Source organism: Hippopotamus amphibius, chromosome 8 (genome assembly GCF_030028045.1).
Source record: "Hippopotamus amphibius kiboko isolate mHipAmp2 chromosome 8, mHipAmp2.hap2, whole genome shotgun sequence".
Classification (NCBI taxonomy): Eukaryota; Metazoa; Chordata; class Mammalia; order Artiodactyla; family Hippopotamidae; genus Hippopotamus; species Hippopotamus amphibius.
This window is the reverse complement of record NC_080193.1, coordinates 19,732,023-19,755,150: the sequence shown is the minus strand read 5'-3', so window position 1 is coordinate 19,755,150 and position 23,128 is coordinate 19,732,023. Positions and strand designations below refer to the sequence as shown.

The 23,128-nt window shown below is 55.2% G+C and overlaps 1 protein-coding gene across 5 annotated transcripts in view; it reads right to left on the bottom strand.

Moving 5' to 3' along the window:
* Positions 1 to 6,417: 6,417 nt before the first annotated feature.
* Positions 6,418 to 23,128, bottom strand: part of MLXIP (MLX interacting protein) — a 60,364-nt gene continuing 43,653 nt past the window's right edge. Inside the window, exons 3-17 of one of the 5 annotated variants that reach the window (XM_057745569.1) lie at positions 22,478 to 22,563; positions 20,603 to 20,692; positions 20,137 to 20,178; positions 19,606 to 19,777; positions 18,868 to 18,957; positions 18,216 to 18,307; positions 16,616 to 17,270; positions 16,070 to 16,191; positions 15,751 to 15,967; positions 14,093 to 14,220; positions 13,399 to 13,500; positions 13,177 to 13,304; positions 12,820 to 12,943; positions 11,635 to 11,764; positions 6,418 to 11,039 (exon numbers count right to left, since the gene is read on the bottom strand). In XM_057745569.1, the coding sequence (XP_057601552.1) occupies positions 10,918 to 11,039; positions 11,635 to 11,764; positions 12,820 to 12,943; positions 13,177 to 13,304; positions 13,399 to 13,500; positions 14,093 to 14,220; positions 15,751 to 15,967; positions 16,070 to 16,191; positions 16,616 to 17,270; positions 18,216 to 18,307; positions 18,868 to 18,957; positions 19,606 to 19,777; positions 20,137 to 20,178; positions 20,603 to 20,692; positions 22,478 to 22,563 (2,300 nt within the window). In that variant the 3' untranslated portion in view covers positions 6,418 to 10,917. Of the gene's footprint in view, positions 11,040 to 11,634; positions 11,765 to 12,819; positions 12,944 to 13,176; positions 13,305 to 13,398; positions 13,501 to 14,092; positions 14,221 to 14,907; positions 15,008 to 15,750; positions 15,968 to 16,069; positions 16,192 to 16,615; positions 17,271 to 18,215; positions 18,308 to 18,867; positions 18,958 to 19,605; positions 19,778 to 20,136; positions 20,179 to 20,602; positions 20,693 to 22,477; positions 22,564 to 23,128 lie in introns of those variants that run through there. The other 4 variants (XM_057745570.1, XR_009055095.1, XR_009055096.1 and 1 more) reach the window with 4 other exon arrangements.

The following is a 23,128-nucleotide window of genomic DNA, read 5'->3' as shown; positions in this document are numbered from 1 at the left end:
AGGTGTGAAGTGGCATCTCACGGCAGTTTTTAATATGCATCTCCCTAATGACTGACTCACGATGTCGAGCATCTTTTCTTGTGATTATTGGCCACTTGTATATTTTCTTTGGATAAAGATCCATTCAAGTCCTTTGTCTGTTTTTAAATTGGCTTGTCTTTTTATTATTGAGTTGTAAGTGTTTTTAATATGTTCTGAATACAAGCCCCTTGTCTTATGATTTGCAAATATTTTTCCCCATTCTGTGGGTTGTCTTTTCACTTTCTTGACAGTGTCCTTTGACGCACAAAAATATCTATTTTTGATGAAGTGTGCTTTTTCCTTTCGTTGCCTGTGCTTTTGATGTCATGTCTAAAAAACTGTTGTCCAGTCCAAGGTCATGAAGATTTACACCTGTTTTCTTCTAAGGACCAACACCATTCACTGAAAAGATTCTTCTTTTCCCACAAGAGTCTTGGCATTCCTCTCAAAAATCATTTGACAATAGATTTATAGGTTTATTTCTGGACTCTCAATAGAATTCCGTTTATCTATGTCTGTTTTTATCAGATCACTGATACTGTCTTGATTACTATAGCTTTGTAGTGAATTCTTGAATTGGGAAGTGTGAGCCCTCTGACTCTGCACTTCTTTTTCAAGATTGTTTTGTCTATTCTGGGTCCCCTGCATTTCCATATGAATTTTAGGATCAACTTGTTCATTTCTGGAAAAAAAAAAAAAAAGTTGTCATTCTGATAGGGATTGCACTGAATCTGCCGGCCACTCCAGGGAGTATTACCATCTCGGCAATATCGTCTTCCAGTCCACGAACACAGGACATCTTCCATTTATTTAGGTCTCCTTTAAATTTTTTTCAACGTTAAAAAAAACTGAGTGAAATTTACATGAGATTAACCATCTTAAAGTGTACCATTAAGTAGCACTTAGTACCTTGGCAATGTCATGTGACCACCATGGATATTAAGTCCCGGAACACTGTCACCACCCCAAAAGGGGACCCCCACACCCATTAAGCACACTCCCACTCTCCCTCCCCGTGCCAACACCAATCTGTATTCTGTCCCTGTGGATTTGCCTATTCTGGACATTTCATATCAATGGACTCATACAACACATGGCCTTTTGTGTCTGGCTCCTTTCACGGAGCATTGTGTTTTGGGGGTTCATCCACGGAGTTGCCTGTGTCAGTGCTTCGTTCCTTTTTATGGCTGAATAATATTCCACAACGATGCTTTACCGTTTTCAGTGTCGAAGTCTTACACTTACCTCCCTGATTAAATATATTCCTAAGTATTTCATTCTTTTGATACTATTGTACATGGACTTCTTTTCTTCATTTCATTTTTGGGTTGTTCATTGCCTAGTGTCCAGAAATGCAGCTAATTTTTGTACATTGATCTTGTGTGCTGGGACCTTGCTAAACTCATTTTCTAGCTCTTATGTGTTTGTGTGTGTGTGTGTGTGTGTGTGTGTGTGTCCCTTAGGGTTTTCTATATAAAGCATCTTGTCATTTGCACAGAGTTTTACTCCCTCCTTTCCAATAGGAATGCCTTGCATTTCTATGTCTTGTCCATCTGTCCTGACTAGACCCCTGGGACAGTGTTGTCCAGCCCTAGTGAGAGCAGACATCCTTGTCTTGTTCCTCTCTTAGATGCAAAGTATTCAGTCTTTCACCATTCAATATGTTCACTGTGGGGTTTTGGTAGATGCCTTTACAGATTGAGGAACTTCCCTCCTACTGCCAGTTTGTTGAGTGCTCCTATTATGGAGGGTAAGCCTTAGTTTTCACCAGTGTAAAATGAGGACAATAATCTCCACCGTATGGGGTCTTCTAAGGATAACAACAGGTTACGTAAAGACGTCTAGCCCGGGGGCCGGCACTCGTCAGCTGTTACCGTTTGCGGGAGGCTCTATAGTCAAACTCACTTGCGCCTGAGTCTCAGCTTTGCACTCGGTGATGATGCCCTTGGGCAAGTTCTGTGACTCTCTCAGCCTCAACTTCCTTATCTCTACAGTGGGGATAATCACAGCACCTGCTTCACGGGTTGTTGCATCATTCCTGGCAGGTAGTGGTAGATATGGCTTAGATCGTAAGCTCAGGACACCGAAGCTTCGTGCTCGGGTAGATGACTGATAAAACGAGATGTGGTTCCTGTCCTTAGGAAGAGGTGATGTTATGAATGCAGTGTTGACATTCACAGCACCAAGCAAAAGGTGGCGTGTGACGTAAGTGGCGGAAACGGAGCACCGGTGGCAGTTCTGAGTCCAAAGTGAGGTGGACCAGGCCGGGGCAGGCTACAGAGAGGAGGAAGCACGGGGCCTTCCCGGGGCGGTGGGCTGGGGGGGATGTTGGCAAAGGCGCAGAGGGAGGACGTGCGGGGCACGGCTGCATAACCACAGGGACTTCGTTTTGCCTGGAACCTGTCATGGGAGACAGTGCCAGTGCTGAGCTGAAGGCCAGGCTAAGGGCGGGGCTTTGTGCTAGAAGAGCAGTAAGTTCTCAAGGGCTGGGAGGGAGCAGATATTTTTGAAAAAAGGGATGGTGGTGGGAAGCTCCATGCTATTTCCTGACCTTCTCGGGCCAGAGCTGGGAAGGTTCGTTGGGAAGTAGCTCAGCTCTGACCCATACCAGCTGTGCCCGCAGCGTGGGCTGGGACCACAGTCAGTGACGTTCTGGAGAAAGAATTTAGAGCACAAGATATGACGAATGAAAAGGGGGTGCGCAGAATGCTCTGAGGAAGGAAAACCAGAATGACTCTAGGGTAGTAAAAAGGAGAATAGTCTTAGTGATGCGTTAATAAAAACGGGGACCATCTGGGACTTCCCTGGTGGTGCAGTGGTTAAGAATCTGCCTGCCAATGCAGGGGACACGGGTTTGCGCCCTGGGCTTGGAAGATCCCACATGCCTCGGAACAACTAAGCCCGTGTGCCACAACTACTGAGCCTGTGTGCCACAACTACTGAGGTCTGTGCGCCTAGAGCGCAGGCTCTGCAACAAGAGAAGCCACCACAATGAGCAGCCTGCGTGCCACAATGAAGAGTAGCCCCTGCTCACAGCAACTAGAGAAAGCCCCTGTGCAGCAATGAAGACCCAACACAGCCAAATTAATTACTTAATTAATTAATTTAAAAAACAGGGAACCTTGGAAGAGGGGATGGGGGAGAAGTTGGAAAAGAAAGAAGAAGAGTGGAAGGAGCTGACATTGGAGGTGCTGACTATAAACCAGCACACTGAACTCTTACAGAGATCCAGAGGGGCAGGTGTAATTATTGTGGGATTTTTTTTTTTTGGCCACCCCACGGCATACGGGATCTCAGCTCCCCCGCCAGGGATGGAACCCACAACCCCTGCACTGGAAGCGTGGAGCCTTAACCACTGGACTACCAGGGAAGTCCCCAGGCGTAATTATTGTCCACATTTTACAGATGAAGATTTTCAGGCCCTGAAAGGTTGTCACTCACCCAAAGCAGTCAGGAGCCAAAGGGTGAGGAGTTTGGATTTTTCTCTAAATGCGACAGGAAGCCACTGGATGGTTAGGTAGGGGAAGGATGGCGCGTGGTAGGTGTCTTTGAAAGGATCCGTTCTAGTTCTAGCTCTGTGGGGAACTGATGCGCGAGTAGCGAGAGAAAGAACCTGGGTATGTCACACTGTCCCGGCAGGTGGTGGCGGTTTGGATTGTGGTGGCGGTGGGGAGAAGTGGTTGGATTTGTGATGGTTTGGAGGAACCACGGACAGGACTTCCTGGTAGGTCGGAGGTGGGAAGTGAGGGAAAAGGAAGAACAAGGGTGACAGGTGAATTGCCAGCCTGAGTGACTGAGTAACTGGGGCCCAGGAGGGTGAAAGTTAAAGGAAGGCTGCTTACGAGGAGAGAGACTTGAGATGCTTGTGGGAAGAGAGGAAGGAAGTCAACTGGAAGAAGAGACAACTGCACAAGACAAAAAGAGGCAGCAGACAGCAAAAGCCCCAGCAGAGAGGGAGGGAAGGGGCCATATGAAGGGAGGTGTTGGCGTCTGGTCAACGTTTCTCCCTGTGAAACGTGCTCTTCCCTGTGGGTCTTGCCCCTCTGCCTGGCTGACTCTTGTCCTGCTGGGTCCTGGCTTGGGGGGCCACCTACCAGGGGCCGCTCCCCATTCCCCTCCCCAGCAACTCCCCTTCCCCCTCACCCCCCCACCCCTGCCCGCCTTGGGGAGCGGTCCCTGCCGCTCCTCTACTACGGCACCCTGTACATCTCCCCATCCCTTGGTATCAAGACAGATTTTGTCGTGTCTCCAATAAACTCACTGTGCGTCCCCTGAGCTGAGTACAAATTCAGCCTTCAGCACAGGTGTCTTGATCAAAGTCTGGAGGAAAGAGAGAAAGTTGGGTGAACTTGTGGCAGGTGTTGGGGGAGGGGGCGCAAAATTGGAGAATCCTTTGTCTGTGGGGGGGGAGGGGAGGGTGTTCCAATTATGCTAGGGACTCAGGAGACACCAGCAGGTTGGAATCTGGGCTGCGGGGTAGGTGAGGGGGCAGGTGGGAGGGCCCCATCCCCACCACATACCTGCAATGGGACCAACCAGCCCTGCTCAGTCACATCCCCCAGGAGTGACAATCAGACTAGATTAAGAGATTAAACTGTTTGCTGTACAAATCCATGAAGGCAGGAACGTAGGCTCTTATCTTAGAAAGCTTTTTCCCTCTCTAAACAATAAGGGTTTTCCAGCTAATGATTCAGTGAAACAGAAAATCTGATCAATCAGAACTCCCCATTCCCCAGGTTTCTCATTAACTGTGACTTTGCAGGTTTTCACAAAGCCTTCGGGAGTTTTCAAACAACCAACGTTGCAGGCATAGATGCAATTCTGGAAATGGTACTCAAAAGCACATTTGCTATTTATGGATGAAATCCACATGGTGTCTGGGATTTGCTTCAAAATAATGGGGGTGGGGGTGAGGTGTAAGTCAAACAAAATGGGCCCTGGGTTGGTCATCGTTAAAGTGGATGTACGTAGGGGTTCATGGTACTGTCTTCTCTACTTCTGTGTGTGCTGCAGATTTTCTGAAATAAAAAGGTAAAAGCACACATTGAGTGTAACCACACCAGCCTACACAAGGCTAAATTCAGAGGCTGACTGACATACAAAAAAGAGCTGCTAAAGAAGCTAGACTGTGTTCTATAGGATCAAGTCCACATCCAAGATGAAATGCTCGCAAATGCCGTTTGGAGACTATTCTTATGTCTACAACCCGAATTACTGAAGTTGATGTTTCGTATTAAGTATGCAATCGTGGGAGCCAACCTTTAAACTTTGTAGGACACCCACTTCGGCTTGACCTCTGCACCTGCTGGTTGCCACCCCTCCCCCGTCTCGTCCTGTCAGGCTCCCCACACCCTCCTCCGCTCCCCAAGTATCTTTAAGATTCCATACCTAACACGGGGCGGGGCTCAAAAAGTTAGCACCAAGCAAACAACCACTGATTAGCTCAATGGGAACAGAGTTCATTCTAGTCTGAAAGAGTCCACGAACCACTCACCTCTCGCTCAGGGCCCCCTGGTTCTCATGGGGCCAAATCTTGCTTTGTGTCATGAAGACTTTTTTCCTCGGGGGAGGCGTGGGGGTTTGATCAGACAAGAGCGTGTGGAGGAACTCACTGCATTTTACTCAAGAGATACGGATCTGGGCAGTTGTTCAGTGAAACGAGCCAGCGACTCTGTAGAGGGGCCGGCGGCCTGAGAGGGGATGGCGCGGCTCATTGTACACAGTCACCTTGCCCAGCCACAAGGAGCTGGGGGGCAAAAGAAGATGGTGGAGCTAAAAGAAAGGCTTTTAGATTAAACAGAAATCATCAAACTCCCAGCACAACAAAGGGGCGTCTCTGCTGGTCTATTTCCCAGCGTTTTCTGTCTATGGTATTGGGTCAACAGTCAGCAAGGGGCCCACAGCCCCTCCCCCCCGGGGGGCATCCCCGCGACGCAGAGCCCACTCTGTGCTGGGGCAAGTAAGTGCTGGCTGTGCGGGTGATAACCTGTGCTTTCCTGACCTCGTGTGACCCTCACGACCACCCTGCTGTTTGCCCAGGTTACACACGAGGTACAGGGCAATTTGTACAAGCGCTCCTGGCCGCTGTCCACCGGGGAAAGGCTTGGAGCACCAGCCCCTGGTGAGTTCACAGGAAGAATCTGTTCTGTTGGGCCTTTCGGCAGAGGCCTCTCTTCAGGACCACTGTCTTCCGGGACCACCTCCAGAGCCAGGACCACCTCTGGAGCCCTGACTCGGGCCTGTCTCCTCACCCCCAGCCCCTCGGCTCCAGGCTGCACCCACTCCCCACAAGGCCAGCACGAGTGGGCCAGACGTGGGCATCACTCTGCTCTGATCTCATTTTATCACCTCTTCCACTGCTCATCAGGGTAGCAAAGACCACAGGCCAGAGGCTTTTCAAAAAATACGGCTTTTTATTGTCTTGGATGCAAATATAGTTTTTGAACTGCATTGTAGTGTTGAATACAGCTGGTGGAAACGTGCTTCTTGACAGTGGAGCGTGAAGGGCCGTGCTCTGGATGGCGCAGGCCTGAGGGAGCCTCTGATTAACAAGACTCTTCTTGGGTTTTGTTTTTCTGCCCACGAGGGGTGACTGTCTCCAATGGGAGCCCTGACACAGTCACCGGAGCTCACAACAGAAAAACTGAACCATTTATACAATGAACTGAAACCCGAAAAAGGAAAAGAACCTCCTGTTTCAGCTGTGGAGTTACAAAATAAGCAAAACAAGCAGTGTGAACAGATTCAGATATAACAGCAGCAGGGTGCCACGAGCTTCATGACTCCCTGCTCAAGCCCTTCCTACCTTTTAACTGCAGGATGTAAACTCTACAGAAATGCATCCAACTTCAGTTTCTCCCAACCCTCTCCACAACCTCAACTCCAGTGGCACATCTCTGCTCAGAAACCCAGGAGAGAAGTCTTCAAAGTAGCAACGCCCAGGGTTGACTCCAAAACCAAAAGTTTGACTGGGAGATGGAGGTGAATTTTGCTACATAATTATAAAAGAATTTCACAAAAATAAAATTCCATTAAGTAAACACCCACAAACACACATGCAGGCTTGTGCAAGCACACACACGCACGCGCACACACACACATAGTCAAAGCCAACGTTCAACAGGAAGAGTTCCCTTTTCTTTCTCAAAGGCTGATTTTCACCAGCCTCGAGACAGGAAACAGCCCCGACAGGAAACAGCCCCCAGTGTGGTGAGCTGGGAAAGCTGAGTCCTCAGAAGGAAAAGAAAATCCAGGCAGGTGATCTGTGTGGAGGCACCTGGGGGATCCTAAGGCTTCTCTCCGCTCCTGGAGCCCCTCCAATCCCCAAACCTGCCTGCTAAGCCGGTCGAGGCCACGTGACCACTGAAATATACAACGCGTTGAAGGTCCGAGCTCCTCCACCCTCGCTCTCCTCTCCTGTCATCTGTGTTCAGACGTGGTGACAATCCTCTTTAACATATGCGGCATCAGAGGCATCGAGTCAAAAACCCCAGCCCACTGCTGCCTGTGCGCCCACGCTGGGGGCCCCCCAGGTCCCTTCCTCAGTGAGCCCACCACCAAGGAAGCACTTTGCACAGCTGCTCTGACAAGCGGTGTTCCAAGCCTGCCCACCTGGAGCCCAGATGAGATAAAAGAACCAAAGTCGGGCAGGTCAGCCAGTGCCCGGCTGCGTCCACACTGAGCGAGTGTGCAGGCCACGGGCAGATGGGCCCCCCGGACAGCCCTGGGTCCACCCTGACGAGCCCTCATTCACCTGGGCAGTGAGAATGTGTGATCTTGAAAACGAGCTTGGGATTCACTCATCCAGGGGGAGAGCCAGCCTCACGGGGAGGGGAGGCCCAGGCGGAGAGGAAGCTGGGGCAGCCGGCTGGGACTGCACCTTCCAGGTGGCGGCTCTGCTGGGATCAGGACGCCGCACCCCTTCACCTGGGGAGGGACAAGGGGTTTGGCCCCCACCCTGGGGTGCCACGTCCCCTAAGAATCTAAGTTTCTTTTTCTACCAGCCAGAGCAAAAAACCCTGGAAGGCTGAGCTCTAGAAAGGGAGGTGGGGTCAGGTCACAAGGACAGAGAGTGGAGGGAGCCAGGACTGCTTCCCTTGTGCCCTGAAAACCCCAGGGAAAGCGCCTGGTGGGGGAAGGGGTGACAGCTGGATATAACCTGCCTGAGACACGGAGGGAGGGAGGGAGGGAGGGCCAGTCAACTGCAGGAAGCCCCGCTCTCCCTGCATCTCCCACTCGTTGTCAAACAGCAAGCAGCAGTGGTAAGGGAACTGATGGCACAGAAAGATTTCACAGAAACACTTTCAGAGATTATGTGCCAGACAGGCTTTTTTTTTTTTCCCTTTTCAGATTGATTTTCTTATCCTTCAAAGTGTCAGCATTTTTACGTCTCTTTTATGGGAGCAGGGACAGGAGTGGGGGTGAAAGTGAGTGTAAACAAAGCACAGCATCCACTGGAGGCGGTTGGCGGAGTGGCCCCGGGGTCCCCACACCCCGGCCTGGGACCCCAGGACAGAGGTCAAAGCTAGGCCCCCATCTGGCCAGACTCATCGGGCAAGAATCCAAAACAAGAAAACTTCTGGGGCAAGAATCAAACGTGTCTATAGTAAGAGATAACAGCTTTGCGGCCCGACGCCGTGATAATGGTGAGCACCAAGAGAAATGGATTGAAGTAAATATCTCAAAACAAGACATGCATCTAGGTAACCATCTGCTGGGACACGGGCACACACACACGCACATGCGCACACACGCACACCCTTCAACGCCTCGTACAACCGAACAGCCTTAAATATTTAAAAAAAACAGAATCATGAACATTAAATCAGCCAAAGGGAGGGAGAGGTAGGCCAAAGAAGCAAAAGGCCAATGTTATATCCCAAGGAGCTAAAAAAACAAAAAAAACAAAAAAAACCCAAGACTCCCAGCAAGGGGTGGGGAGAAAAGCTATGGATCTCGGAGAGGAGAGGTCATGGCTGGGCCGGGCTCCGCGGCCGCCACGCAGTTTACAAAGGCACAGGAACTGGGGCAAGGCTGAGCGCAGGACCCTCCACAAACCCTCACGGCCAGAACCTCTCGGGTTTTCCTTTTTTCCTTTGGAGCCTCGTGGAGTTCTTACCGCGGCCCTCTTTCCCTTGTGATGGAGACCTTGTGTCTGCCCTGGGGGAAGGCTGAGTTCTCATCCCACCTTCCAGTGGAAGTGGAGGGCTGCCTCTCAGGAGAGCCATTGGAAAGCCTGTAAACACGGGTCCTGGGGAGGTGGAGGGGTGCCCCAAGGTGCTCTTGACGGGGCTGGAGCAGGGACGAGGGAGCAGAGAGGACCAGTCGTGACCTGTGGCAGAGGCGGAGGCACAGGCGGCAGGGAGACCCCGCCTCCGGCCTCCATCAGCCTGAGGCTGAGGTGAGGCTGGCTGCCCACGCCGAGCCCCTTCCACGGGGCTCCAGGAACCAGTGGGAGTCTCCGAAAGGATCCAAACTTCAGAGGGTGGCCCACAGCAGCCCCTGCTGGGACTCCTGGGCTCTGCAGAGTCCAGCAGGGCTCCTGGCCTGCCCAGCGTTGCCCGGTCTTTGACAGAGGTCAAATAGAAGCCTGCTGGCCTCTGAACTTCACAGCAGGACGTGAAAAGCACATTCTTTCAACAAGGAGGTACCCCGGCTGGGCTTCCTGAGTGTTAGAGAGCGTCCTTCCACCTGGAGCTACTCTTGCAGACACAGCGAGAGGAGGACGGGCCCGGGACCCGCCCCTCCCGCCACGCCCTCCTCCGAACCCTTCCAAGTGCAATTCCCACATTCGGAAACAGCCTGCTGCCCCGATGCTCCTCCACCTGGACCGAATCCAAGTACAGCTCTTTACTGTCTGATCGGGAGCCGCCTAGACACAGCTCCGATGCGGCCATCTCAGAGCTCCGTGTTGACGTTAACCTTCTGCCTCTAAACACGAGACAGGGCAGACGCTGGGTGCGGTGGCATCTTTGGTCCGGGAACTGTTACGGTTTGGGGCTCCCGGCCGGACAATCCAGACGAGGCGACCAGGCCGATGGCAGCACCGTGGGGCCTGGTCTTTCAAACACGGCACCCAAAGGGCTAGCAGCATCCACCCAGCAAGGCCGCGCGCTCGGTGGGCTCGAAAGCAGGTGGAGAACGAGGGAGCAGGGCCCCGCTGAGCCCCCGCCACGCGACTCTCAGGTCGGTGCCCCCACCGTGGATGCCACAACCCCAAGCGGAACCAGATCAGAACCGATGGCAGCCCTGCCAGAGAGCCCCCCCACCCCCAAGCCAGCAGCAGCTGCACGTCGTTTGTGCTTCCGTTCCCATCCACGGGCGCGCACACCCTCCGCTTTGCACACGTATGTTGCAGGGTTTCCTCAGCAATGGCCCTGCGAGGCCTGAGCAGACGTCCACTCTATCTACAAGGTCAGAGTCAGGGGCAGAGGGAGGATGCCTTCCAACCGCCCCACAGGAGCCCGAGAGGTGGAAGGAGGAAGCGTGTGTAAATCTCCAGACAGGAGCCGGGGAGGACCCTCAGGTTTCCTAACTCTGGGAGGAGGCGATGCCCCCTCCTGCCCCATCTGCTCCCAGAACTGGCACCACGGCCCCAACACCCCACCAGCAGGACAGGACAGGACAGGGACAGGCGGCGCTCCCCTTCATCCGGGCTACCATGAGAGGAGGGGCGGTCGGTGACTGAGGTCGCTGAGTCAGAGTTCACAGCAAGGGGTTCCCAAAGCTGGGGCTATTGCTGTCGGCAGGACCCGAACCTGCTTCAGACCTGAGCGCGGGCTTCTGTGGCTGCGCCCGCAGTCGGAGGGAGGCCCAGAGGCTCTGCGTCTGGAGGGGTGAGGGGCGCAGCCTCCTCTCCACCGGCGGAAAGGGTCTCCACGTGCCCACTACGCGCTGCTAAGACTCCCCGGATCTCTGGCCGATCCTGGTGACGGCCTCTGCCGCCTGCTCTGGCAGCTGGGACGGGTCCGTCAGGATGGACGTGGTGGTGCTCAGGTGCCGGAGGGTGCTCAGCACGGCTGCAAGACAGGGGGGTCGTCTGCAGATATGGCCCAGGCACCAGCTCTGAGCCCCCAAGGGACAGAACACGTGGTCACATGTGTACACCCCACGTGGGGATTCTTGGGGCCCCCAAGGCAAGAGGGGCACGGACACCAGGAGAGCCTCTCACTGAGGTCTGGACACTCACATCTCTGCCTTTAGGACGACTCCCCAAGCCTATCTCCTACCCTGCAGGTAGCCAGGGAACCCTGAGCTGTTCCTGCTTGTCCCCTTTAGTGTCACACTTCTGTGGCCTTAACACACAGGCACAGATCTGTTTACTACAAGAATTAAACATGAAAATATATCTGAAAACACCCTATACAAAGCCTGGTAAATAGTAGGTGCTCAATAAATGTGAGCTGGCTCTGATCAAACGGACACACAGAGACGGCAGCAAGTTGAGGAGAGGCTCTGGGAGATGCCCCCAGCCCTGCAGGGGCACCTTCGGCTCAGCCTCGCCCTCTTGCCCCAGTTGTTTGCGGGCCGTCTGCGGTGGAGCCTGGGTTTTCTGCAGCCCCTCCTGTGGCCAAGCCCCCCATGGCCCACGACCCCCACGCAACCCCCACTCACTCGGCCTAAGGATGGGCAGGGAGCAGTGCTCGTCTAGCCAGGACAGCGCCGTCCGGTGCAGCTCCTCCAGGCTGGTGGTGGACACCACGCCCTTGAAGGACTCAAACAGCGGCTTGATGATGACGCTGAACTGCACGGCACGCGGGTTAAAGAAAAGGCAAGTGAGCTTGGAGAGAACGAAGCCCAGTCACAGGCTTGCCCGTGACCGACTCCTCTCGGGACTGGCAAGTAACTGTGCACAGTCGAGACACGGGGTGGGGGAGGATGGGGGTGGGGTGGGGGAGAGAAAGGTCTCTAACTGTTCCTGAGCTCAGGTTGTGACCACAGTCCCCACACTCAGCCTGATGCCAAGGAACCTGCCATTGACCACAGAGGTTCCGACCCTTGCCAGCTCCATACAGGGACCAGGACCAGAGCAAAGTAGGGGCCCTGGAGCTGGTGTCTGTCATCTCTTCTCTTAAACCCGCCTGTTGCGCACACAGACACCACCCCCCTCCCCATCAGAACTGATGCTGGAGCATCTCTCCTCCCGCGTGACCCCCTCCTCGGCCCGTCAGACTCCAGGCCAGGGTGCGGCAGCTGACCCTGCACATGTGCACGGTGCCCACTCTGAGGCACCACGGTGGCCGGGTGAGGAGTGACAAGGCCAGAGCCGTCCCCCGTAAGGGCCCTGCTGCCATCTGGAAGGCCAAGTGCAGGGATGCCTTGGCCCCAGAGACAGAGCCCAGCACTCAGGTATCTGTGCAGTCAAAGGCACACGTGCAGTACAAACTCAGAGAACAGCCTGGAGGGAACTGGCTTCAAATCCAGGCTCTACCACTCGGTTGCTGTGTTAGCCGCGGGTTCGGGGGGCACCACACTCCCTGCTGCTTCCAGGACAGAGCTGGTACCGGGACGCCTCAGACCAGATCTCACCTCCTTCCCATTTCATTGCTTCTGCCAGCAGCTCCAGCCCCGTCTTTACTTCTCAGCCCCAAGCCTGGAGAGTCACCAAGGTCAGCCCACACTGTGGGCCTGGCTGGGACCCTCTCTCTCTCTCGAGACAGGATCTAGCATTACCTGTCTTGACAAACTCAATGACAACCACCTAGAGAGCATCTTTCTAAAGGAACTGAAGGGTCAGTGTCTGCTGTTTCAATGCACTGGTGGGGGAAGGGGGGCTGAGCCAAGATAACCCAAAGATACAATCCAGAACTTCCAATTCTGCAGGGTCCGGCTTTTCACATATTCATCAAACATGTCTCGCATGTGATCAAACTGGCGCCGGGTGACGGGGACGCCCGTGGCAGGGAGCAGCTGCTGGCAGGAGCTGAAATGACAGGACAGGAAGAGTCTCGAGGGACGCTCTGCAGGGCTGGGGGCTGAGCAGGCAGGCCCAGGCGGGGAGGGGGGAAGGAGGGGGGAAGAGGGCAGAAGCTGCAGCGCTGAGCAGAGAGGCCTCCACCAGCGACAAGCACCGCCCCCCCCCCCCCCCCCCGCCCCGTGCCATGCCAGGAGCACAGGGCCCCCTCCCCGGCCCTGCGCCCCCAGGCCCAGCCTCACAGGATGGTGGCATTGAGCTCCTCGATCTCCTCCCGCAGCCGCCGGGCCTCCTCCTGCATCTGGCTGCGCTCCTGCTGCAGCTTGGTGATGTACTCCACAGTCTTCTGCAGCGTGATGGCGTGGCTGGTCTGCAAGGGGCGGCCGGGTCAGGGCGGCAGCATGCACGGTGACCCCAAGTGTCTGCCCAACCTGTCGGCTCCCTCCAACCCCCCGGCCACTCACCAGCTTGGTGTTATTAGAGATCAAGCTGTTCAAGGTGTCAAAGCCCATCTTGATGTTGAAGCGCCTTTTCTGCTCAGCTGAAATGTGCTTCATCTGCCGGTTCTGTTGGGAAATCGACCCGTCAGTGGGACACAGGGACCACGTCCTTCCCCCCACCCCACCCCCACCTGCTGCCCAGGTTAGGGGCAGATGAGGACCCTGCGGCTTCTAGAGAGCCCTGAGGAAGGAAGGGTGACAAGAAGCTAAAAGGCTCCAGCAAGAGCCAGGAGGGGGACAGGACGGGACTAGGAAACCATCCCTGCAGAACAGAGCACAGCAAGGGCCTGAGGCTGCTGACCTGGCCCTCCCCAGCCACCCTCACCCCTCAGACCCAGTTCTGACGGCTGCCACACCCCCAGGCCCACCCCTCCCTCTGCCCCCTCACTCCACAGGGCTCAGCACTGGCTCCTGGGCTCAGGGCCACTGTCACCACAGGGCTGGGGGGTAGGTAGGGGATGGGAGGAGCCAACACGCTCAAGGATAAAGCGGCAAATGTTCTTGTTTTCAACGCTGCCCCAGCCTGGTGTGGGACACCCAGCAAGCCCAAGTTCCCCTCCAGTGTGTCTCTAGTAGGGATGCAGCCGTCCCAAAGGCCCCGTGATTTACTTCTCCTTGCCCTCCCACCCTTCCAAGGGAATCAAGACCCAACAGGTACCTTTAAAGCAGCCACATTTTTGGGGTCTGCAGAAGATTTCCCTGAGCAGTTGTTCTGGGGAGACTGAGGACTGGGGCTCTGTTCTGAAGCACACGGAGAGGCCTGCCCTGAGTTCGGGCAGTCTCGACCTGAGAAGAGCAGATACTCACCTTAGGGACCAGGCTGCACCAGCCTCACAGGGAAACCCACCCTGAACCTCCCATGGCAGGTCAAAAACTAGAGGAATCCTTGCCAACAGGCCAGGGCAGGGGAGCGGGTTCTGTCAGGCCTGACGGAGGCCAGCTGGGCGCTGTGGTCACAGGGCTGGGGGGCTGAGAGGAGGCCCGCACCAGGGGCCCCTTGGCGTCCGCAAGGCTCTAGTTCTCACCCTGGGTGGTGAGTACACAGCTATTTGTTCTTTTTTTGTTGTTCTTTAAACTCTGTCTATATGTTTTCTTATACCTTTTTCAATCTTACCCACCCTCGACATTTTTTAACTGAAAAAACAAAAGTGTTCTTTTACCCACAAAAAAAACGGTGGAGGAAACCTGTGGCCCAGGCTCAGGGGCCACCCCCGAGAAGCCCTCTCTGACCCTCCGGGTCCCTCTTCACAGCACGGACACCTCGGGCTTGGTCCCTTCTGCTCAGCTCTTCTCCCCAGCCTGTTCTCAGGCCTCCCTGCACGGCTCTAACCTTCAGGCACCCGTCTCAGACAAGATGTCGTCTTCCTGAGCCCTGTACGGTATTCCAGGGCCTGACTCATAGCTAGTCTGCATCTGTATCGTCCCAGGTAAGGGTCCTTACTCTTCAAAACCTGTCCTGGGACAAATCCCCACCTGGCCCCTGTAAGTAGAAAGCTCTCCACCTCGCGTGCGGCCCTCCATCTCGGGAAGACGCCTCTGCACAGGGTTCTGGGAGCAGCTGCCACAGTTGTATCTGAGACAGGAAGACACTCTGGTCTCCCTTCCCTAAGTGGCATCTGGCTACACCCCCACCCCCAGCCACACAGCCTCTGAAAGATCATCTATCTGAGCTCTCAGTTCTTCATATGTCACTGGGAGAGATCAGCCCTACCCTGGCCACTTCATCAACGGAAGACCACGCCGGGCACGAAGGAAGGGGGCTCCCGAGGTGCGGGGCCAGCACACGGCAGGGGATGACGGGAGATGCCAGGCCAGGCCAGGGGGCTCCCGCGGCTACAGCAACCCGGGCTCAGGCTCTCTGGACACTGTCAATAAGGACTCCTCAATCCCCCTTATAGATCGGAACTGGCAGCTCAGAGCCAGGCCTGTCTTTTTTTTTTAATTTGTTTTTTAATTTTTTAAATTCTTTTTGGCCACATCCTAGGCAATGTGGGATCCTAGTTCTGTAACCAGGGATCGAACCTGCACCCCCTGCACTGGCGGCACAGTGTCTCAACCACTGGACTGCCAGGAAGTCCGCATCAGAGCCAGGCCTTTCTGAAGGAGGCTGAGCCGTGTCTCAGCAAGCACAGGAGCTGCCTGCACCACAACGCACTGGCTGTTTTCCCCAGTTTACTCTGCCCTTCACCAAGCGTTTCCCAGCCTGAGCCACCAGCAGGTTCTGAGACCTCAACGCCTGGCCTGGAAGCCCAGGTTCAATCCTGGGCACCCTCAGTGGCTTCCCCAGTCCAGGAACAGGCCCGTCACTCCACTCACAAGGTCCCAACCGTTCCAACCGAAGAGCAGACTCACTGGCGCCCGAAGCAGGGAGCTGGGCAACACCCCCATGCGGCAGGACCTGCTCGCCCTTCACCAGGGGCTCCGGCACTGTGCTGGGAGAGAAGAGCCGGGAGACGGGAGCAGGCTGGCTGCCCGTGCCATGGCCGAGGTCTGTCACCAGGATGCCGCTGTGGAACTCTGTGACTCCAGGAGCCTGAGGGGACACAGGGGAGAGAGGTCACCCCCAACCACGGTCATGCTGGGTGAGGACCACCCAAGGTTATAAGGATGCTGAGGGCCTGCCCAGGCCACTCACCCTGGCGATGGCAGCAGGCGTGATGACCATGTTGGACTGGGACACAGTGGAAGCCAACATCCCTTCTCTCTTCAGAGGGCCTGACGTCATGATCACTGCTTGCGGCTGTCCTGAAAAGGCAGCTGCCAGAACAAGGGGAAGGTGAGGGTGGAGGCCCAGCTGTGGGCCTGTTCTGATGCCAGGGCCAGCCAGGCTGCAAGGGGGAGGGGGGCCAGGAGCAGCACCCGACCCCTCTGCTGCTACTGTGACGTCACCTCCTCACTGCAGGGCACGGAGAGACTAAGCTACTTTTTTGCAACTTCTCCCTGGAGCGGACAGATTACAGACCCAGGAAGGAGATGACCAGGACCATGTTTTTTTCAAACTGGGTTGAGACTAAACTAGGAGAACAACACAGAATAGAAAAAATAGACTAGACCTACGCACATCGTCTTTCATAACCCTTCTGTTTCCTATCACAATGTGTGTGTGTCCTGAGTTTGCAAGCCTCGTGGACAGGCGAGCGGGGGTGGGGGGATCACACTTGCTTCCCTCCCCTTGACTCACCTGGGGCGAGGCAAGCGCTCTTCAATACCAAGGACACGGGCTCTGGTTTGGGAGCAGGCACTATTTTGGGGGGCTGCTTGTGCCTCCCCCCAGGCAAGGGTACGGGCTTGGGGTGCACAAAAGCTAAACGGGGTTGGGGAGGCCCGACAGCCGGCGGCCCGGTGACCGGAGACAGTGCCAGGCCACAGGGGGACCCAGAGGGGGTAGGATAGTGGGTCGTGATGATGAGGCCTTGGCTCTGGCTGAAGGTGGTGGCAGAGGCGTCATGGGTGAGGGTGGCAGAGGCCGTGTGGGTGATGACGGGGGGTGACTTGCTGACGTCGGCAAACTTCTGTGGCTGCAGGAAGGCGGGGGGCATCGAGGGGTTCAGGGCAGTGGCAGGAGGAGGGCCTAACGGCACGATGGGGGAAGCAGGTGCCGGAGCGGGGCCGGGCGAGAGCAAGGGCATGGTGAACACGGGGAGGAAGGGCTGGGGGACACTCAGGGGCGGTGCCGAGGGACCCAGGTCTGTGGGCTGGAGAAAGGGGTCCCCAGGTTGGGAGGTGTGTTCACAGCCCTGCCCACTTGTGGGGTCCAGGGCGGTGGCTGTGGGGGGCGTGATGAAGCCGTCAGGGAGGCCCGTGGTGGGGAGAGCGGTGGTTGGCAGGATGCTCTCCTGAGAAAGGAAGAGAAGAGTGAGGAATGCCGGAGTCACAGTGCTCGCTGTCACTCTCTAGCGCTACACACCACGAGATCCAACATGGTGCCCAGGCGCCTGGGACGAAGCCCCGGGCAGACGGGACAAGGCGACGTCTCCCAGCCCCGGGACTGCGGATCTAGGGGGATGGTTCTGGGCCTCCCTAGCGTCTGCAGGGTCTTGTTTCCATTAGGAACGCAATGATAACACAGTGCTCAGACACAGCGACTGTCTGCACACACTTCGCTCTTGGCCTGGGGATATCGTGTTTCTGGAGTTCAGCGGGGTCCCCCCAAAGTCCCTGCCATCTTCTGTTACAGAGCAGGGGCAGCCTGGATCGCAGCTGCTCACCAGGTTCCCCCAGGATAGTTTCACGTATCAACTTCTAGAGAGGTCACCTCTTCCTAAGAGGGAAACGCTATAAGGAATCAACTGTTTGGATCTGGTCTCTATAGAAGAAACTCTTCCCAGAGCCAGATAGAAGGGGAGGGGGCCGGGTCACAGGCACCTAACTGGATACGGGCACCAGCCGGAGAGTCTCTTGAGCCGTTCCTCACTCAGCTCAGCCGCCCCAGCACCTGGTAACCTACTTGTGTTGAGTGCTGAGTAAAAAGTAAAAGAAATACACGGAACTTCTTTTTATTAGCGATTGGAGTTTTTCTTTGCTGTCTCACTGGCCCTGTCTTAACTGGTCAAGACAGAGCCCGCCACACACCGGTTAGCTGGGGCCTTGGGCTGGAGCATACGTTTACTCAGAGTCTCCCACCTTATGGATACCTAAGGATGCTTTCAAGGAGGGCTAGGAGAACTGCTTTACACGTTATACCTGAGTTCAGTGCTGGATCTAGCAACCCCTAGCACTTTGCTTATGGCTGCAAAGGTGTGATGACCAGCCCGGTGCCCCTTCCCCCGAGTTCCCTCTACCTGAGCAGGTGGGCTGCTGGGATCTGGTGCAGGCCCTGAGGCGGGTGCAGGCAGCATGGAGCCAAAAATGGAGCGGCTGGAAGAGAAGAGGTCTGAAAGGGAACATCAGGGGCTTGTGAGCTCTGTGCCCATCACTTCACTGAGCTAAGATCCAAACAAATCGGGCACTGAACCCACCTTACCCAGGGGAATGCCATAGCCAGAGGGCATCCCCCCACCCTGAGGTAACTCTGCAGAATGAGGCCCTCTGATTGGAGCTGCACAGGCTGGCAACCAGTGTGGGCTCTGAAACACTCCCAGGCCCGGGTGGCACCCGCTCTTACAATGGCAGGAGCTCAAGGACCAGCTCTAACTGCAGGAAACTGCGAGGAGGCAGCTGTGTCGTCAGCGCCCTCTGCTGCCTAGAGGGAGAACTGTTTCAGTCAAGGCCAAACCTGAGGCTCTGAGACGTGGAAGGTGAGAGAGAGTGTCCCAGAAACACTTTCCAGGCCTTGCAGCTACTACCAAAAAAAAAAAAAAGTTTGAAAAAATTCTAAGTCCTCTCCCTGGCCCATTCGAACAGTTCCCTCTAAGAAAGGGAAGCAATGGCCACTTTGTCCTGGGCAAAGGGAGACGTAGGTAGCTATGCTCTCTCTCCACCCCAAGTCCTCACCCTGGAAAGGCTCAAAAGTGTCCATGAAGTCCAGGTTAGGCTGCAAAGGAATCAGCCCCGGCTGAATCATGTCTGCATTTCCCAGATGTGCTGTAAGAATCAGAAAGGAGACAAAGGAATTATTTTGCCTTCTCAGACTGTGTTGTAGGAACCTATAAAGGGCCTGGGATGGATCTTCCTGGCCCTGCTCAAATTCTAGATTCTTCCGAGGAGAAACGCAGGCCACTGGCTGAGATTTCTCGTGGGTTCACGGACATTGTCCACCCTCAGAGGGCAGGAAAGTGAGTTTTCACAGGAAAGGTAAATTGAGTATCTGGGAACAGACACTCCCTGGAAGCTGCGGACAGCCATGCAGATACCCCTCCGTTCTAATTTCAGTTTGTGGGCTCTTCCCTGGGGGGTCAACTGGATGGCTGCATGCTGCCAGGGGAGAGCCCAGCCCAGAAGTGCAAGTGATTTTCTTGAGTGAGTCCCAGGCCCTGTCACTCGCCCCAGGTCCCTGTCCTCTGCTGAGGGGACAGTATCAGAAATGTGAAACTGGTTCAGACCAAATCCCGATGGTTCCCTGGCAGTGGTACCATGGGTCTGATGGGGCCCTCACATAGCAAGGAGGTTGGCCAACCCTTCTCACCGCTCACTCTAAATCAAGCGACAGTATCTCAGGGACGGCCCTGACGCAAAGCCTACCCTGGAGGCTGGGTGGAGGAGTCAAGGGTCTAGGGTCTAGGGGCAGGTTACCTATTTCGCGTGGGTTGGGCCAGGCCACCGGCGGGTGGGAGGAAAGCGTGGAGAAGAGGGTGTCGCTGAATTCCGACATGAGCATGTCTGTGTCCAGCAGTGTGTCCTCCTCCATGGGGACTGGGGTCTTCCAGCCATCCCGATGTTTGTGCCAATAAAGCATGTCATCATCCTACACCAACAGGGGGAAGGAAAATCCAAAGAGGAAACAGTAACTTGGGAGATCCTGATGATGTCACGTCAAGGAAATACACTGCCCTGTTTCACAGAGCAGCAAGGGCTGCTGTATACGAGATGAAGCGAAGGGGTGGGGAACCTCAGGGGGAAACTGCCCCCCAGCCCCCCAGCCCCCCAAGCAGAGAACTGCCTTGTTTCCTTCACGTGGGAAGGGGGGCGTCCCCTCCTCTAGCCCCAGGGAGAGTCCACGTCCCCATCACCTTCCGCTGCAGTGCTGAGCCACCCAAGTCACTGCTGTTTCTTATCAAAGGGGGGGGTGCCATGAAGGACCTCAAGGCCCCCAAGCTCACTCACCTGGGCCAGGCTAGAGAGGTCCTCATCCTTGTGCTGCTGGAGCTGTGGAGAAAGGAGAGAGAGGGACGAGGGAGTCACTTAGGGCCCAGAGAGGGGACAAGGCCCTGAGCCTCTCCTCCCTGGAACTGGGTGGCCTCCAGAAGCATCTAGGCCTTCTCTCTCTGGGAGGCAGGCGAGGAGAGGGCTGCTGCCCCGGCCAGCCCCAGGCTGGTGCTGGGCACAGGAGAGACGCCCAACCGGCACCTGGGGAACAAACAGCCCTGGCTCCTAGCTGGAGAAACTGAGGGCAAAGGTCACATGACCAAAGCAGGCCACCACTTGGGCTGGACTAGAACCCTGGGCCCGGGAGCGGGGTGGACAGCTCCGGGCCACAGCCTCGGGGGCCACTGTTCTGAATCCAGGCTGGATTCTTCCCTCCCTCAAGAGGCTTCCTGAACGTGCTCTCTTTGGAGCTCAAGCCAGATACCCTTTTCTTGAAGTAGGTTCTCCACTTGTGATACTCCCGGATCACGATCTCAATGCGGCTTTTCCAGTACTTCCCTTCCGTGGTGATGGCCTGTGGGAGACGCAGGGCAGAGTGAAGCGGCGGCGTCGGGGTTCATTAGCAGAGCTCACCCTGCCAACAAACAAGCGTCTGGCTCCGCAAGTCAGGCCGGGCAACCCAGCTCCCAGAACCCTGCCGCCTGCCTGCGGCTTCATCCACAAAGTGCGTCCCGCCTCTGCTGGGCCACACCTGGCCTGTGAGTGAAGGTGAGCATTCATTTCAAGGCCCCACAATAACCCAGGGGGCTTCAGGAGCCGGGGTCCTGGAGGTTGGACTGAAGCAGGGGTCAGACAGAGTGCTGGACAGGGGAGAAGCACAGAGTTCTGGCGCCGGAGGAACCTCTAGAGACCTGGGCTGGCTCTCAAACGCCCTTAGCCTCGGCCACGTTTCCCAAGGATGAAAACCAATGGCCAGGACTTCCTAGGTGGTGCAGTGGTAAAGAATCCGCCTGCCAATGCAGGGAACACGGGTTCGAGCCCTGCTCTGGGAAGATTCCACATGCCATGGAGCAACTAAGCCCGTGCGCCACAACTATTGAGCCTGTGCTCTAGAGCCCATGAGCCACAACTATAGAGCCCATGTGTTGCAACTATTGAAGCCCAGGCGCCTAGAGCCCGTGCTCCGCAACAAGAGAAGCCACTGCAATGAGGAGCCTGCGCACCACAACGAAGAGCAGCCCCCGCTCGCAGCAACTAGAGAAGAGAAAGCCCGTGTGCAGCAAAGACCCAACGCAGCCAATAAATAAATAAAATAAATTTAAAAAAGAGAATAAAAAAAAAAAAAAAAGAAAACCAATGGCCAGTCACAGAAGGTTCGGGTGGAAAGTGACCTCCAAGATCTAGTTCAACCTCCCCATTGTGCAGGCGGGAGTCCCTTTCACAGTGTCCTTAAAGAATTCTGGTGATGAGAAATTCACGACGGCCTCAGAGAGCCCATCTCACTTCCAGATTCCTTTTTTTTTAAATGGCTGGAGAATATTAAAGCAAGTCCCAGATAGCCTATCATAAATCCCATGTAATTTCAAGTAAAAATACTTCACTGTGTGTCTCTGACAGTGAAGAATCTTCACCGTGAATAATGCAATATTATTACCAGACCTAAAAAAGTGATATTCCTCAAAACCAACACCAGATCACGTCCCACAGCTCCAAGCTGTCTTTCAGTAGGTTACTTTCCAAGTTTTCCCCTTTTCGTTTAACAGGAAGACGTGCTTGGAGAAAACCAAAACAATGCAGAAGAGTAAAAAGTGAAAGAAGAGTCTTCCCTCCACCTCACGCTAACCCCACGAGTGAAGGATTTCTATGCATCCTTCCAGGCATCTCCTCTGCGTGCACAATCACGCAGAGGCACGCTTTCAAACACTGACCTAAAGGTACTAAAATACGGTTGTGCAACTTGCTTTTTTCATTTACTATTTCTTCAACATCTTTCCCTCTCCGTATAGAAAGATCTTGAGGTCATTCTTTGAAGGTTCAAGATGTCTGCCCTGTAAGGAGTCAAGATCTCTCCCCGTTGACTTCCAGAAAAACACCAACAATTAGAGGAAAGCAGAGGGTGAGTCCCGGACGGAGGACCCCTCAGTCCCTGGGTCGGCCCAGTCTAAGAAGGGGGAGCCTCTGCGGGGTGTCAGAAGCCACCTGCGCCCGCTTATTCCCGTCACTTCTCAGGGTCACCACAGCTGCCAGGACAGTGCAGCCCCAGTGCCCTGCCCCGCAGGCCCCTCTGTGGGAACCAGCCCTTGGTCCCACCCTCCTGAGTCACCTCCTCCAGAGCGAGGGCCCATCATGTGCCAAGTACCTCTGGCCGTCGGTGCTCATCCACTTCCACAGAGCCGTCCAGCGGAGTGACAAAGTGGCACACAGGGTTCTTGCGCTTCTCCAAATCTGGGCGGGGAGAGGGTGAGACATCGTCACTGTGGCTGGGACCCTCGCAGGAGCCCCGCCCCCTGGGGGGAGCCTTAAGTGTTCTTTCCTTCTCCTTCCCTTGGAAAATGAGATTTGGGGGAAATAAGGGGGCCCAGGTCAAAGGGAAGGAATCTGGCAGTGATCTGTGGGCGAGAAAGGGAGTTTGGCTGATCAAGAGAAGCAGCAGCCTGAGCCCAGGGGACCCTGAGCACACCGACATCCTGCAGAAGTCACCCGATCCACCAGCACCCAAGCCAGCTGGACACAGAGCACTGCCTGGGCCTGCATCTTCTTAGACCTGCTGAAAACGGGAACTGTTTCCCGACTCTCCAAGTGCTCCCTCTCAGGTATACACCCGTCCCTCCTCCTTTGCCTTTACAACGCTGGGCTTTTGTCATAGTGAGCATGCTAGATTGGGAGTAAGCGGCTAACACTTCTGCCTCCTGCAGACGCTTGGCTGGGCCCCAGTGCTGATGGCGGCAAATGTCCAGTTCTCTCGGATTTGCCTTGGTTCCCCCATCTCCCCAGACCGCCCGAGAGAGAG